Source organism: Necator americanus, chromosome V (genome assembly GCF_031761385.1).
Source record: "Necator americanus strain Aroian chromosome V, whole genome shotgun sequence".
Taxonomy (NCBI): domain Eukaryota; kingdom Metazoa; phylum Nematoda; class Chromadorea; order Rhabditida; family Ancylostomatidae; genus Necator; species Necator americanus.
This window is the reverse complement of record NC_087375.1, coordinates 21,517,398-21,531,313: the sequence shown is the minus strand read 5'-3', so window position 1 is coordinate 21,531,313 and position 13,916 is coordinate 21,517,398. Positions and strand designations below refer to the sequence as shown.

General features: G+C 40.2%; 3 protein-coding genes across 6 annotated transcripts; 1 reads left to right on the top strand and 2 right to left on the bottom strand.

Annotated features, from left to right (window-relative positions):
- Positions 1-1,126: 1,126 nt before the first annotated feature.
- RB195_014730 (uncharacterized protein) lies at positions 1,127-5,982 on the top strand (the record flags this gene model as incomplete). The annotated part of the gene is made up of 13 exons (XM_064205121.1): positions 1,127-1,144; positions 1,196-1,232; positions 2,695-2,840; positions 2,963-3,060; positions 3,190-3,322; positions 3,395-3,480; positions 4,136-4,329; positions 5,004-5,085; positions 5,201-5,276; positions 5,351-5,491; positions 5,545-5,649; positions 5,732-5,817; positions 5,877-5,982. 13 exons carry the CDS (start codon positions 1,127-1,129, stop codon positions 5,980-5,982), a joined length of 1,308 nt encoding a protein of 435 aa, XP_064061002.1.
- A 2,709-nt stretch (positions 5,983-8,691) lies between these two features.
- RB195_014729 (uncharacterized protein) lies at positions 8,692-10,260 on the bottom strand (the record flags this gene model as incomplete). 4 transcript variants are annotated; one of them, XM_064205119.1, is made up of 4 exons in its annotated part: positions 8,692-8,968; positions 9,831-9,901; positions 9,984-10,044; positions 10,103-10,260. In XM_064205119.1, 4 exons carry the CDS (start codon positions 10,258-10,260, stop codon positions 8,692-8,694), a joined length of 567 nt encoding a protein of 188 aa, XP_064060998.1. The 4 variants fall into 4 exon arrangements, with proteins under 4 accessions (XP_064060998.1, XP_064060999.1, XP_064061000.1 ...); XM_064205118.1 differs by having other exon boundaries at positions 8,692-8,941; XM_064205120.1 differs by having other exon boundaries at positions 8,692-8,941; positions 10,149-10,243.
- A 3,214-nt stretch (positions 10,261-13,474) lies between these two features.
- On the bottom strand, positions 13,475-13,744 carry RB195_014728 (uncharacterized protein; the record flags this gene model as incomplete). Its single annotated transcript, XM_064205116.1, has 1 exon — positions 13,475-13,744. The coding sequence occupies one exon, from the start codon at positions 13,742-13,744 to the stop codon at positions 13,475-13,477; it is 270 nt and encodes an 89-aa protein (XP_064060997.1).
- Between the last annotated feature and the right edge of the window lie 172 nt (positions 13,745-13,916).

The window sequence follows — 13,916 nt, the reverse complement described above, 5'->3', positions numbered from 1 at the left end:
AATAAGACACAATAAGAAATTGCTAAGCTCTTCCCGAGTGGATCCACCTTAGATACCCCGTCTCTATCTCTTTATCAAAACAATCGTTTAGTGTTACTGCTCAGCTGTCACTGTCTAGTGCGTTCGAAAGTTCACTGTTTTCTTGTAGATCCTACTGGTGTAACCGGTTATAAGGGCGTTGATTTATTGGTAGCATATTGGTATGGATAATCACACTGCAACTCGATCGCAAGCGCAATGATGCTTAGTGCAAATTTTTCGTAAAGTGTTGGATGAAACGAAATCACGCAAACAAGGATATGCTTGACTGATATCGCACAGTACTCCTCTACAGTTAACTTGTAACACTGAACAAAACTGATAATTGCACTAATTGTTGGAAGAAGTAAAAACATAGATCAGTTAGAAAATGAATATGTGTTGCGATGAACGTCGTAGTCACTCTAAATGGCGATTTTTTAAATTTTTTAAAATTGTTATATCACACAGAGTAACACACTTTTGCTGCAGATATCTCAGCTACTCCAGTCTCAATAAAAGTTTCCTTTCTTACTAAACCACGACCAATAATTTTCACTACAATTGCGCATAGGAATTCCTTATATCCTTACTTCTTACTGTTGATACTAATTGCGTGCATGAGGGGATCAAAGCACGGTAGGGGGAGACTTGCTGACAGCGATTTGTTTAAAAACTCGGCACAAGGAGAGGTTTCGTGGTCGATAAACTTTGTTAATGTCTACTGAGCAAACGTTGTGGATTATCAGCAGGCGAACTGATTATGACGTCATGTATGAGAAACACAAATGATGAGGGCTCAAATTGGGAAAATCATTAATGGTTGACCAGAAAACTGCTCTCATCGAGAAGCGTTTTTCTCGTAAACGCGTCCCGTGATGATTTAGCGAGGAAGTGTGAAAAACTTCTGGAGGATTATTGCCGGAATTTTCCAATGAATTCTTCCATTACATCGAAAAAGCAGTTCAAAATTCAATAGTTCAACAAAATAGATTGACGAAAAAGGTTTTCAGGTGGAATCTAAAATACATAGATTTGGGAAAAAACAATCGATAATTCTGTGAGAATATAAAACACTCCACAGGCTTTTGTCAGACATGGTGATCCAATGCAGCGATACATTGTGGTGAGTTATGTTACGGTCTACATGAATTTTGAAGAGAATTTAAATATTCAGATCCTGACAGTTCTGTTTGGCGGTAGCGCCGCAACTGGTAAGTTCTCCATTCTTTTTTCCTACTTTCCCTGGCAAATGTAGTTGCTGAAATAATCAAAATCTTCACACAAGTTATCGCCAAATGCAAAAATGTTTGCGGAAAGTAGGGACAGAAGGTTTCGGAATTAAGCTAAAATTAATCACGGTTATTTTCACAGAAGAATTGATGCTATTTATGACTAAAATTCAAAGGCGTAGTCATAGCGAGGAGAGTGAGTGAAGATAGGCCTTCTTCAGACTTATCCGATCTCTAGCCTCCTTTTATAAGGAATGAGGTAGGATTTTCCCACACTCCAAAAACAGAGAGGTAGTGGTATCAAAGCTGCCTTGAAAAGTGTATCTCTTTTGATTTTGATAAGTAGTGAGAGATAAGAATGAACAGGAGGGAATTCTCACAAATTTTAGTTGAACTCTGGTGATGCTGCACGACCCAACAATTAACTGTGATGACATCGAGAGATTATAGATTTCGAGATCTACTCCATTTTTGGAGTTCCTATCGTGGATCATCTTCTGATTTGCATGTACAGTATTTGCCAGCTACTACGAGTCATTGCTGTCAAAATTTCAAACACGTCAAATACTGCATTTTAAAAAAAAAGTATTTCTATGTCAAAGACACTGCTCCTACTCTCCCTATTCGTACACACAATTTTTTTTTGGCCATGAAATTAAGGTGCCCATTTTTTCACGTTAGTAAATTTGCAGAAGGTATGCAATAACAATGATGACGAGAGTTGACAAGCCTTGCCTCCGTCTCTAACTCTAGAGAATCAGGCAAGCTTGAAATATTAGTATCATTAAAATTTTGCCAAACAGATGATGAGATGATCATGTTTGAGATATAAAGATCAAAAAAATAATAGTCGGTGATTCAACATTTGCTCCTTAAATTCCCTCTCCAATTCGAAACCGTAGCAAACTCGAACGGCTTGCGTCAAATAATTCACCAAAAAGTAACAGCTGTTAACGCGTTCGAATTTCGCAGCACTCGTGAAGTTATAACACTTGATATCGTTTCACGATTTTACGCGGTGCGGAATCTACAACGAAATCGCAGAGTTTGTATAGTAGATTGCGCAATCCAGCATGGGTCCGCTCATCTTCCCATAGTCTTGGGAGCGTGGGAACCACTTCAGTTCCTGCAAGGCACGTTAGAACGCGCTTCTGTCTATACGTTCAGCAACCTATACACCTTGGTTTCACTTGAACATCCCGGTGAGAAGACCTCGCTGCTATCGGCCATTCGCATTTGAACGCGAGGCGTGCGCGAGGGTGGCGCGTTGCAACTGAAATCGTCGTAAAAGCGGCGTCTTCCACGCCGCTTTCTACGACGACTAGGAGCGATGGGCGGAACCACGCTGTACTCCGCAATCTACTGTACGAAGTGTGCAATTTCGTTGTTCGTTTCGCACTACCTCAAAATCGCTACGCTCCCTTTAAGTGGTATTCTTTTGGAGATTATCAGTGCTGGAACTTCCAATCGACGGACGAAATAAGACACAGATATATTACAACCATCAACAACTACAGATCTCAAATCGCATTAGGAACGGCGCCGAACAAGAATGGCACGTGCCCACGCGGCCAGAATGTCTACAAACTGGTAAGCTATGCGCAGCTTTTTGGTTAAACCAAAGAGAAGCATAAAAAATTTGCATCAGTTACAAAAGGAAGAGTTGAACAAAACCCTAGCAGAAACCTTCTAGTTACTAGCATACTTTTCAGTCTTGGGACTGCTTCTTGGAAATGCAGGCACAGAATGCTGCTGATCAATGCAGCGAGAACGTGAAAGGACCCACGGGATATTCACAATTGGTGCAGAAGTGAGGTCTCTTTTATCTAAAGTATCCGAATTATGTAAATGAAAGAATTGAAATGGGGGAATAAGAATTAAAGTGAAAATTTCCCATTTTCACTTTGAAACTATAATGAAAGTGACATGAGATTTTTAGGGTCCGTATCACAACCTGCAATCTTGCTCCAATACCAAAGAGCACAGTGGATGGGTGGTGGTCAGAAGTGAAGAGTGTAGGTGTTAACAGCAACAACCCAGTAAACGCGGAAAATCTGCAGAGTTTTGCAACGGTAGAGTCCTTCATATATATTTATAGAAAAATGTTCCAACAAAACTAAGATATTCGTTGCCTGTGGTTTCAGTTAGCTAATGGGAAAGCCACGAAAATTGGTTGTGCTCAAAGAAACTGCGGCGCTGACCTCTACGTTGTATGTGTTGTGTATGACAGGTGCGTGGTACTTTTGTTCATCTCTTCGTTTAGGTAGGACTGCTCATCCAAGAACTAAAATATAACCACTATTTAATGCTCGAAACATGTAATTTTCCCACCCTCTTGGAAGCCTCTTTCACTATATTATGTCGGAATAACTTCAACGTTTTTGCTACTTAAGAGTTTTCAGTTTCTATACTTACTACAAAATACATACTGCATAATTCTTACTCTTTTTATTGACGCTGTTGGTATTTCATAACAAAGTGAGCTTAGAATTCTCGATGTAGAAGAGTTGGGTAAGGAACGGTAGCTACAGATACTACTGACCCTCTGGAAATCGCTCTGCTTCTGGACTGTACAGCGAGCAGCCGTAGCTCAGATACATTGCTGTAATTTAATACATAAGGAATAAGAAGCTTTCGACAATAGTGTACTTTCAAAGAAAATTCCAATTTAAGTCGTTTTTAGAGCGACCAGTGGTCTCCGCGTCTGCGAGTACTTCTGGAGGTGAAGTTCCTAACTTCGGGTTCAGTTCTGTAGCACTCTCCAGGGTATAAAATGTGAAACCTGTGTAGATTTTAGAAGTAAATGAATTGAGTGAAAACTGAGAAAAAACTAATAATAACAAAGTGAAAATAAGTTGCAACAAAGGTTGAAACGTGGTTTTTAGCCAGCCTGCTCTGAACACGCCAATTTATGAGGTTGGAGAAGGATGTACCAGTACCAAAGATTGCACCACTTTTGCGAAATCGAAGTGTAATGTGGGGACAAGTTTGTGTTTGGCCGGTTACATAGACACCACCGCCACAAATACTACTACTACTACTACTGCTACTACCATTACCACTACATCGGCCAGTCAAAGTGGGTGCAAATTCTTTTGTCGAGGAGGTTCTTAGTGGCAGTGAACGAACAGCTTAAGTTCTGAGACTGTTACCACTGCCCACATAACACTAGACCAAGACGTAAGTGATAACAGAAATGCGATTTTATTTCAATGAATAAGAGTAGAGTTCGGAAAATGATAGGCGCTGACTTTGCTCTTTCTCCAGGAAAATGTAAGAGAGAGAATTCAGTTGAAGATCCGTACTCTTCAGCAGCTATTTTTGATAGTTCTCTAACAGCATTTTTAAGACTATGTTCCGCTCGACTGCTAACTTGCACATCGACTTGACTTTTTCACCGTCCCGCTGCCTCTTGCTATGCACTCCAACAGTGTGCATCATTCTTAGTTCATAGGAGAAACAAAGTTTTAGATCAGAAATAATTTCCTTGAAATTCCCCGTAGCAGAACAAAATCCAGAAATTTTTCTGACCGATTCAACAGGGTAAAAAATCAGTCAGTGTATCTAATTCCGCAGCGATTATGTAGTATGAACAATTCGGTACTCTCGCAACAGAGTTAATCAAAAAATCATCTCACAAATCCTCTCCCGACTGAGTTGGCTTGCTAATTTTATGGCTTGTGTGTGGTCTCCTCCAAGTTCTGAACCTAGAGGATATTTTTGAAAAACATATACGCTTTGAATTTCTTCCAGCTGATAACACTATTTGCCCTAACAATCAAGTGATATCCGATACACTCAGGAATGTCTTCCTCAAGCGACATAACCAAATAAGGTACGCTGGTACCTCAGTCATCAAAGATCTTACCATGAAACGAAATCTTACTAGACTACACTAGTTGTGAACTTCTTTACGTTAATCTTCCATCAACAAGCGATTAGTTTTGCAGGACCCGAGTTGCTCAAGGATCATTCGCTTTGAAAGATGGCAAGTACGCTCGCCGAGCATCCAAAATGATAGAACTGGTCAGCTTGTTTACGATATTTGCTGACAAAATGCACCGATGTCAATTTAATTTCGAACTATTTTCTATTTCCAGAAGTACAATTGCGATGCGGAGAGCAGTGCGAATGATTGGGCTAAACAGTGCAAGGATTCAGATTCTTATTCCAATAAGTATGATGAAATTCGATACGTCTATAAAGGCACTAACACTGACTTGGAAGCTATCACAAGATCTGTAGGTATTCTTATGTTCATCGCAAAATTGTTACCTCTACATTAGTAGTTTAGGCCATTAACGTGTGGAGGAAGGAAGCTGAAACCGGCAGCTTCCTTCAAGGACCGAATGACAAGAACGTTTACCAATCAGCACTTGGGATACCAAATCTCGCAAAGGTATTACACTGCTTTTCTGAGATTAAGAAAAAAAAGAATCAATTTATCCCTATAAGTAGTGCATATTCGTTGATGAATTAAGATCGTTTGGGACGACCATAAGGAGTTGGGTTGCGCGGTGGTAAAATGCTCGGATTTTACGAATGTAGTTTGTCACTACACTCCGAAGTAAGTCGAACAAATTAAAACTGAAGATGATCCCAAGAACCCATGAGATGATGTTTCAGAGTGTTCACCACAGGTGGACAAATCTACAAGATGGGCGAGCCGTGCAAACGTTGCTCTGCGGTTGGACAGGCAGTATGCAAGGATAATCTCTGCGCTCTCAACTGAACACAAGGCAGGCGTCCTTCAAGGAATCATCGCAACATGAATGAAGTGCCTGCAATGAAATGAACTTATGCACAACATTTGAGGCAAAGCAAGTGCCATGTCAAATCTCGAAAAAAAATAAGTACGCAAAGTATTAAGGAGACGAAAGAAATTTTTTATCTGAAGAAATGGAAGAGAAGTAACGAATGGAATGACATCAAATAAGATAAAAAATAGCTCAGAAAAAAAAACTTTTTTACCAATAGTTTCTTACATATTCACCACACTATTGAGAAGAGATATAGAGGTACTCCTAAACAACGAATGTGAGAACAAAAACAGAACAGACAGGACATTTGCGCATCGCTTTATATCAGAATAAATTGTTTGTTTGCAGTACAAAGAAAAGATAAAGGAGAAGTATCCATTATCCTACAAAATTTCATCTGTTTTGAAAAGTGAAAAATTAGCCAGAGAACAAATGGCAAATGTGAAAATCATAAGCTGACAGAAGCGAAGAAATAACTATTACTAGAAGACGATGCTGATGAAATACTGGTATTGGAATATTTTCATTTTTATTCTGTTCTATTTATACTCTAAAATCTGTGAATTAGTTTCAAATTCTGATTAAAGCACATAGTACGATCAAAAATAGAATAGTCAAGTGCATAGGTCGAATCACAGAGGGACGAAAAAAAAGTGAAAAAATCAACATTTTATCCCTTCAATATGACGGTGCGGCCTCCTAAGGTTGACTCCCGGCTGAGTCAAATTTTTGCAAAAAAGACAGAAACTTGAAACAATTTTTAAAAAATGAAGAATTTAATTGAATTCTAGTTAATAGCAGTTTAAAAGTGAGTTTAACAAAATTTAACGACCAAAAAAGCTCAGATTCTGTGCACACTGTTAGCTCTGGAAGATCGCGAATAACTTCGTCATAGGAGTACTAAAACAAAAAGTTTGGGTAGTTTCTTTTGAGAGAAGAGGGTGCCCCAAAAAAACAGTTACGTCGCTGTTTTTTCTTCCTTCTAGTTTTTTGTTGACGAAATTTAAAGGCATCACCCCACGAATCTGAGGTGGTGCAGATTTCAGGTGGAGTATTCATATACGGGATGGGAGACTATGGAGAGGGGGTGATTCCGTCCATTTCTTCCTAATTGCCGTAAACAACGGCCCGGAATATACGGCTTCAGACGTTTTGGCGCACTGTTGTCTACAGGGAGTTCGACTGGAGCGCGCCAGCGGCTCCGCATCCTCCAGGTCGTTTTTTACGGCAATTAGGAAGAAATGGACGGAATCACCCCTCTCTATAGTCTCCCATCCCGTATACGAATACTCCACCTGAAATCTGCACCACCTCCGCTTCATGGGGTGACGCCTTTAAGCAGATACGTTCAAGAAACTGAATCAGTTTTGAAACTTGTGAAGGCGCAAAAACCAAAATCTAAGGACAACGTGAATGTGATAATTCTCCCGGCAGCAGAACTGTGGTAGCTGCAGTTTTTGTTTTCTCTCTAGATTAATATTGACGATGACCCTGTCACATTGTGCAATCGGCAGAGGAATTATTGTGTTTTCTACGTGTTATCCCGTTATCCTCTCATTACCGTTGTCGAAGTTTCGTTCAGTGGAAGCCTACTTGATCCGTCATTCAGCTCTCCAGTGTCACAGTGCACTGCCAAATGATGAGGATGGATGGCACAGCACGTCGATGTGAGTTGTCTAGTAAATAAGCAAGTGAAAAGATGAGAATATCGATTGTCGCTGCTCTTCCCATCGATCATGTCTACTGCGCTGACCGATGGTCTTTAAACGCTAAGCTCTCGATGGGCCTCCCTAGTTGAAAATTGTTCAGTTATTCGAATTATTTGCGCAGTTCGACTGTTCGAATTTATTGCTCCTTACCGTCGCGCTTAGTCTATCCCTGTTTATGTAAAAGATATCAAAATTTGATTTAATTCATAATAATGCATTTATTTACGATATTTTTTGAACCAGTACTGTCATACACAAACCCGGCTCCCGTTACAGAAGTTTCGCACGCAAAAAAAAACGTTGCAATAATAATAACAGAAAGAATAACAGAAATTGTTGTTGTAGCTTTCGAAGGTGTGAAGTGGGATCGCATGTAGATGGTGCGTGGATTAGAATTTACCGTTAATAAAATTGCTGCGTATCGAAATTTTCGTGTGAAATAGAGGCAGGAAATGTGCCGGATCCCGATCAGTTGAAATCGGTAACGCATTATGTGGAAAAACCACATAAAAACATGTCACATCGGTTTCTGCTTATTATTTTCCCCACATCTGCAGCAATGGGATGAAATATTTCTGTATCTGATAAACGATTTGTGTATTTTGTAAGTTGAAAATTTGAGTTGCTACTGCTTTGATTTTTGGTTTTCCACTCGAGAGGAAAAATACATTGACCACGAAGAAAAGTGGAGAGGAGATTCAGAGAAGAGGGCTGACTCTCACGCTGGAAATCCTGGTGTGGTAAAATTTTTGGTTTTTTGCACGTTGTCCAACTTCCTGAATTTTGTTAGTAGCACAAGATAATAGGTGAATGAAAAGATTTAGATTGAGTATTTATTTACCACGGCTCTACTAAATGTACGGCTCTACTAAAGAAAACAAGTATTTATTTACTTGGTCTGCTTTTGAGCAGTATACACATCACCAGGACAAGATCGTAGGCTAGATTCGGGGAAATTGAGCAGCTCAACGTTCAGAGAACGAACGCGATCGCTGTGGTAGCAACCGCCATCAGTGCTGTTGACGTAGCTACGCCATTCCACATGCCATTTTGGTCGAATTGTCGATTCATTCCGTACTGTGTCGTAGTGTACCCGAATTGGTTGTTATTGTTAGCACTATAGTAGGAAGGTGTTGTCGTTCCGTAGCCATTGCTGTTGTAGCTATTGGTGTAGCCGGTTTGGCCATACTGCGTGTTGTAGCCGGTGTTGTAGTTGGTGTTACTGTAAACGTTGCTGTTGGAGTTTGCTCTGTAAACGAAATGCTAGTGCTCCGGGGAGAAAATAGTGCAGTAAACTCATTTCCTTTTTTATTTCATTTCCTTCCCTTGTAAAACCGTATTCATTCAACCTTCCGTTATTTCTTAGCTACGGTTGCATATATTAGTTGCAATCGGACAGAAAATGATTGACCTAGGCCACTGGCAGTGTGCAGCACCCGATCAGTTTCGTGCGTTAGTTCCGCTCCCAGTCAGTGAGATCAAAACGATCAATGATGTTGAAGCAACCAGTCATAATGTGGAAATTAGACAAACTGACTAACTAAGATAACTTGTTGGTAGATACTCGTTGACAATTTTATCTTTTCTACCATTGGTTGAAAAGCAAACAGGAGGTGCCAGTTACGCTAAAACCTAGCTCTCATGGGTACTTGAACTGTTACACAGTGACTATAGGGAGCCACTCGAATTCTAGTCAACACGGGTTTATCTTTCTCGCACAAATTTCGTATTCTGAAAAAGCACTGCGACTGAAGTCAAAACTTCCGTATCTCAGTATCTCGGAGCAAATATTTGTTTGTAATTTTTCAGAAGGGCGAACTGAAGCGTATGTTTTCAGGTGGTGCATAAGGGTTCAAATATAAAACGGTGGGAATAATTGCGGGGTTTTGAGGAATAGTAAGGTTAGAGTTGCGGAATATTGTTACATAACCATATTTTCGCAAAATTTGGCGCCCCAATCGAACTCTTGTAGAAAATAGCGCCCCGGGACGGTCGAAGCCGCGCAATCACCCTCTTACGCATAATCTACCCGTATAGGCATAATCCACTTGGAACCCACACCAGCCCAGATTCGTGAGGTGATGCCTTTAAGAAAGAAATCTGAAAACTACCTGTATTGGCTGAATCGTGCTGGTTGATTTTGAAGGTACTGTTGCTGCTGCGGAACATAGTTTTGTGGCTGCTACAACATTTAGATTCAGCTAGAGGATACTGCATAAAATAAAGGAAAAACTGTGAATCTAAGCGATTAATTATCATCGTACCGGAACAAACTGAGCGAAAACAACTGAAACAGCCAACGTAGCGAACAAAATAGTCTGCATCCTGAAAAAAACTATACGTATTGCCTAGCTTGCTGCAATACTTAGGAGCTAAGACTGACTGATTGAAGGCAACGAATTGTGGATCCGAGGAGTAGTGACACTCACTTATATACACGTGAGTGCAATGTTTGTTTGATGGATCCTCGACTCGCTGCCGAGAGGGTACAGGTCGCTCCGACGTTGTGTGTGTACGTTGCCATTGCGCGCTCTCCCTCATTTCATTCCCGAAGAGTCAGGATCGAACTAGTCACTGAAACACGGATTTTGAAGTGGACTCAAATGAAAAACCCACTCGGTCATGATGTGGAACTTCAGACTTCCATGGCCGTAGAGAAATGAATTTGCACAGGTAGTGAGTGTATAAGGCTGTGAATGACAGATGCAAATGTTAGCAACCGAGACTGCTCCTAAATATGACAAGTGACAAGTTTATGGATCATGAGCCACTGAGATTACTACTAATAAGTAGAAAATAATATAGTAGAAACGATAATAAATGTAATAGTGAGTATAGCAGCAGTAAAAACTTCAATAATAAGCGCCAGCATCTGATAAATCAGTGAAATTTAAGGTGCTATAGCTTGAATTCATCTTGTTACTGAAGGGGCTAAGCGATATAGTAAACCAGGATATGCAGTACTTCATAAGAATAAAAAATTCATTTATTTGCACAGATGTCATGCCCGTAGTCTAATTTGCTTTGCACTCGAAAAATTCAAAAAGAATAGGAAAAATGATGTGAGGTTACGTTGATATAAATTTCGCTAAAGACTAAAATACTCAAGAAAAATTATAGTAGTAGGTCAGGGATGAGCAGAATTTCAGATGTTGGAAGGTTTCAGATTTCAAACATTGGAAGTTTGGAAAGTTTGGAAGCCCTAAACTAGCGGGGTATCGAAGGAAGTAAGAAGTCGAAGGTGCAAGACTCAGTTCCGCTGAAAATGATTACTGGCGCTGAATTTCTCGGATGTACGTGTTCATTATGCGAACATTAAATAAGGTCTAACGGAGCTGAACTGGTTCTAAAAGAAAAAAAAAGTGAAACTGTTGTAAATCCTTCTATGACGACGTAAGTAAGCAAAAAAAATCAAATCAAATCAAATCAAATGAACAGTTGAGGAATTGACACAATGCAAAAGGAGGGATTTTACGAAAAGCATCACAAGTTCACAAATAACGTAAAATTGCATACCCCTTAGGAACAATTCAAATAAAAAGCAGGATGTAGAAAACGGTGGAGCACCCTCTACAATTCTGAAAACTTCCAACACTGTGCAACGTTTTTTGGAAATGACTAAAATCCACCCCAACATTCTTCGTCATCACGTTCGAAACTTACTGTTCAAACTAAATTAATGAAAATGTAGTGTTCACAAGCAGGGTAATGTATATTGAATCTAAATTGTTGAGCAGAATAGTGCAGAGTGCAAGTAAATCCAACGCCCTGATCCATGATTTGCTTCGTAATTTGTTTGTGTTTGTTGATTTCAGCTGGAGCATTCGTATACGGGATGGGAGACTACGGAGAGAGGGGTGATTCCGTCCATTTCTTCCTAATTGCTGTAAAAAGGGCCTGGAAGAATTGTGTGAATTCGCCGCTTATCTAGCTGAATTGCTTTTTTTTAAGGAAAACTGCGTGACAAGAACGAGAGTTACATGAATTGTCATCAAACTCCTCCATATCTAGTTTTCACCCGTGGATTTCTGCCTGCCTCAGAAATGGTCATGAATAAAATTCTAAAAAAATCATAAGCCCTTCATGGATTTTATGTGTAGTGGCACTCTCTCGTTTTGTTCTGAAGGATTTACGGTGGAGAACATTTATGGTACGACTTTCATTCCTTCTGCAGTGCAATGAGAAGAAATTGCTAATTTTTAGAACTCTTTCCTCAGAGTAACACATCCAGTCGGAAAAAGCCTGTTGAAAAGTACCTCCGCTTCTCATTGAACTCTAAATCCCGATCAAGTGAATTGCCCGATTTCACGGCAGCTTGAGGAAAAATGTCAACAAGCACAACGCTTAGACGGAGACCCGCGATTCATGTTATGCGTCATACATTTACAGTACTCGCCACTGACGTCACCTTTTTCTTTTCCACTAGTTCCCAGATATTTTTGTGGCGAAAACCTGATTGCTGTTTTGCGAACCGATGGGGTCATATACGGCAAAAGAGGGTAAGACGATGGTGACTATCCTATGTTTTCTCGCGAATCCACTGAATTCCACAGGATCGGAAGTGAATTCGGGAGCGACACTTGTTCAATAATATGCGTAAATCAACATGCACACGCAGACACATACGCGTACACACATTCAAACACAACACTATTTGTGCAGTGCTCAGTGAGCGAAGTCATCGCTAATCACACGGTAAAATGTCAACATCAGCAGATCGATGATCGTATCCCTTACCGCAGCTTTCCTTGAGCACTTCACGGTTTTTTCCTTAGAACAGAGATTTTAAACAAATGCAAAACACGAACAAGGAAGCAAGTAACACAACGCCAATGTTGGCCTTGGAAACCTGAAAGCTAACTGCCCTATGAGCTTATAATAGAATTCTAAGCTTACAACAGAATATTAAAAAGGGATAAAGAATAAAGTCACATGCGCCACCGCATCCCAAGTGGATTGATACGCCGTTTTACTGTAATTCGTAAACGTTGAGTTTTTGAAACGCGTGTTGGCCTATACGATGAATTCCGGTTGCCAGCAGTTAGCAAGTTAGTGTTTTTGTCTTCCGAAACAAATCACAAGGTGCTAATTTATCGACCCCGAGAGGGTGAAAGGCTTAGTTTGCTCAAGGGCGGTATCGAACCATCGATCGTGTGGCTCCAACCGACTGCGCCACACCCACTCCTAATAGAATATTCATAGGATTTAAACAGAGTTATTCAGAAACTGTCAGAAACTGAGGGAAATTTTGCGAATTTTTCTTCCCCATTTTGAGTGTCGTTTCTTTCAATAGCAGTAAAGTAAGCAGCAGCAAGATTTGCCATTTAATTCACTTTCACAATGAAAGGCGGCAGATTTGAACTCAATTATTAATTCAATTCTAATAAGTCTAAAAGAAATTGAATAGATCCACATTCCTTAGTTTTTTTAGTGGGAAAGGGTAGATCTAAAGTTCCAAGTGACTGCCTAGATTTAGTAATTAAACCATTAACTCAAAAAAGAAAAACTGAATTGCTGTTCTCCATTGGTCATAAGTTCTAGTGTATTTTTTTAAATCAGTTTGAGACAACTTTCAATCACACATCGCTCCTCTAAAAAATTCCCTTTCCTTCAGAAATAACTTATATTTCTACACATGTTTCCTAGAAACCGCTTGAGCTGGCTTGGATTCCCTCTGATCTCGCATGAAACGAATGCGATTCTTTTGCATCCTACTTAGTTTTTTTTCTTATAGCATCTCTCGAAATTGATCACGTTAGCATTTCTCCACGAAAACTAGGGTTGGTGCCACAAGTATAAGTGTCATCACGCTCAATTCCTCCTTCTTGTCCTGAATAATGACGCGGAGTAAACGATCTTGTCGATCAGATTTTCCTACGAACCATCTAACAACGTCTCGTGTGTCCAAGTCAGCGGAAAATCTTTTAGCTGTTGACGCAGTCCCCCCTCCCTTTGAATGACGAGGCGCTTGTGCCTGTGCTCGCATATGTGACACATTGCTAGGTGGCTCGCTAGGAATATCCATCGACGGAACCTTTCCCCTTTTCAGCGCAACTAGGAGCAATGTAGCGTGGAAGAGCTCATAGTTGTGACCCACACCCTTAATTTTATCTTTTCCAGAGATATCCTGTCGTCCTTATTCATATGCTGCCTTCAAGGTTAATCATAGATTACCTCTGCTCTTTCGTGCACCTCCT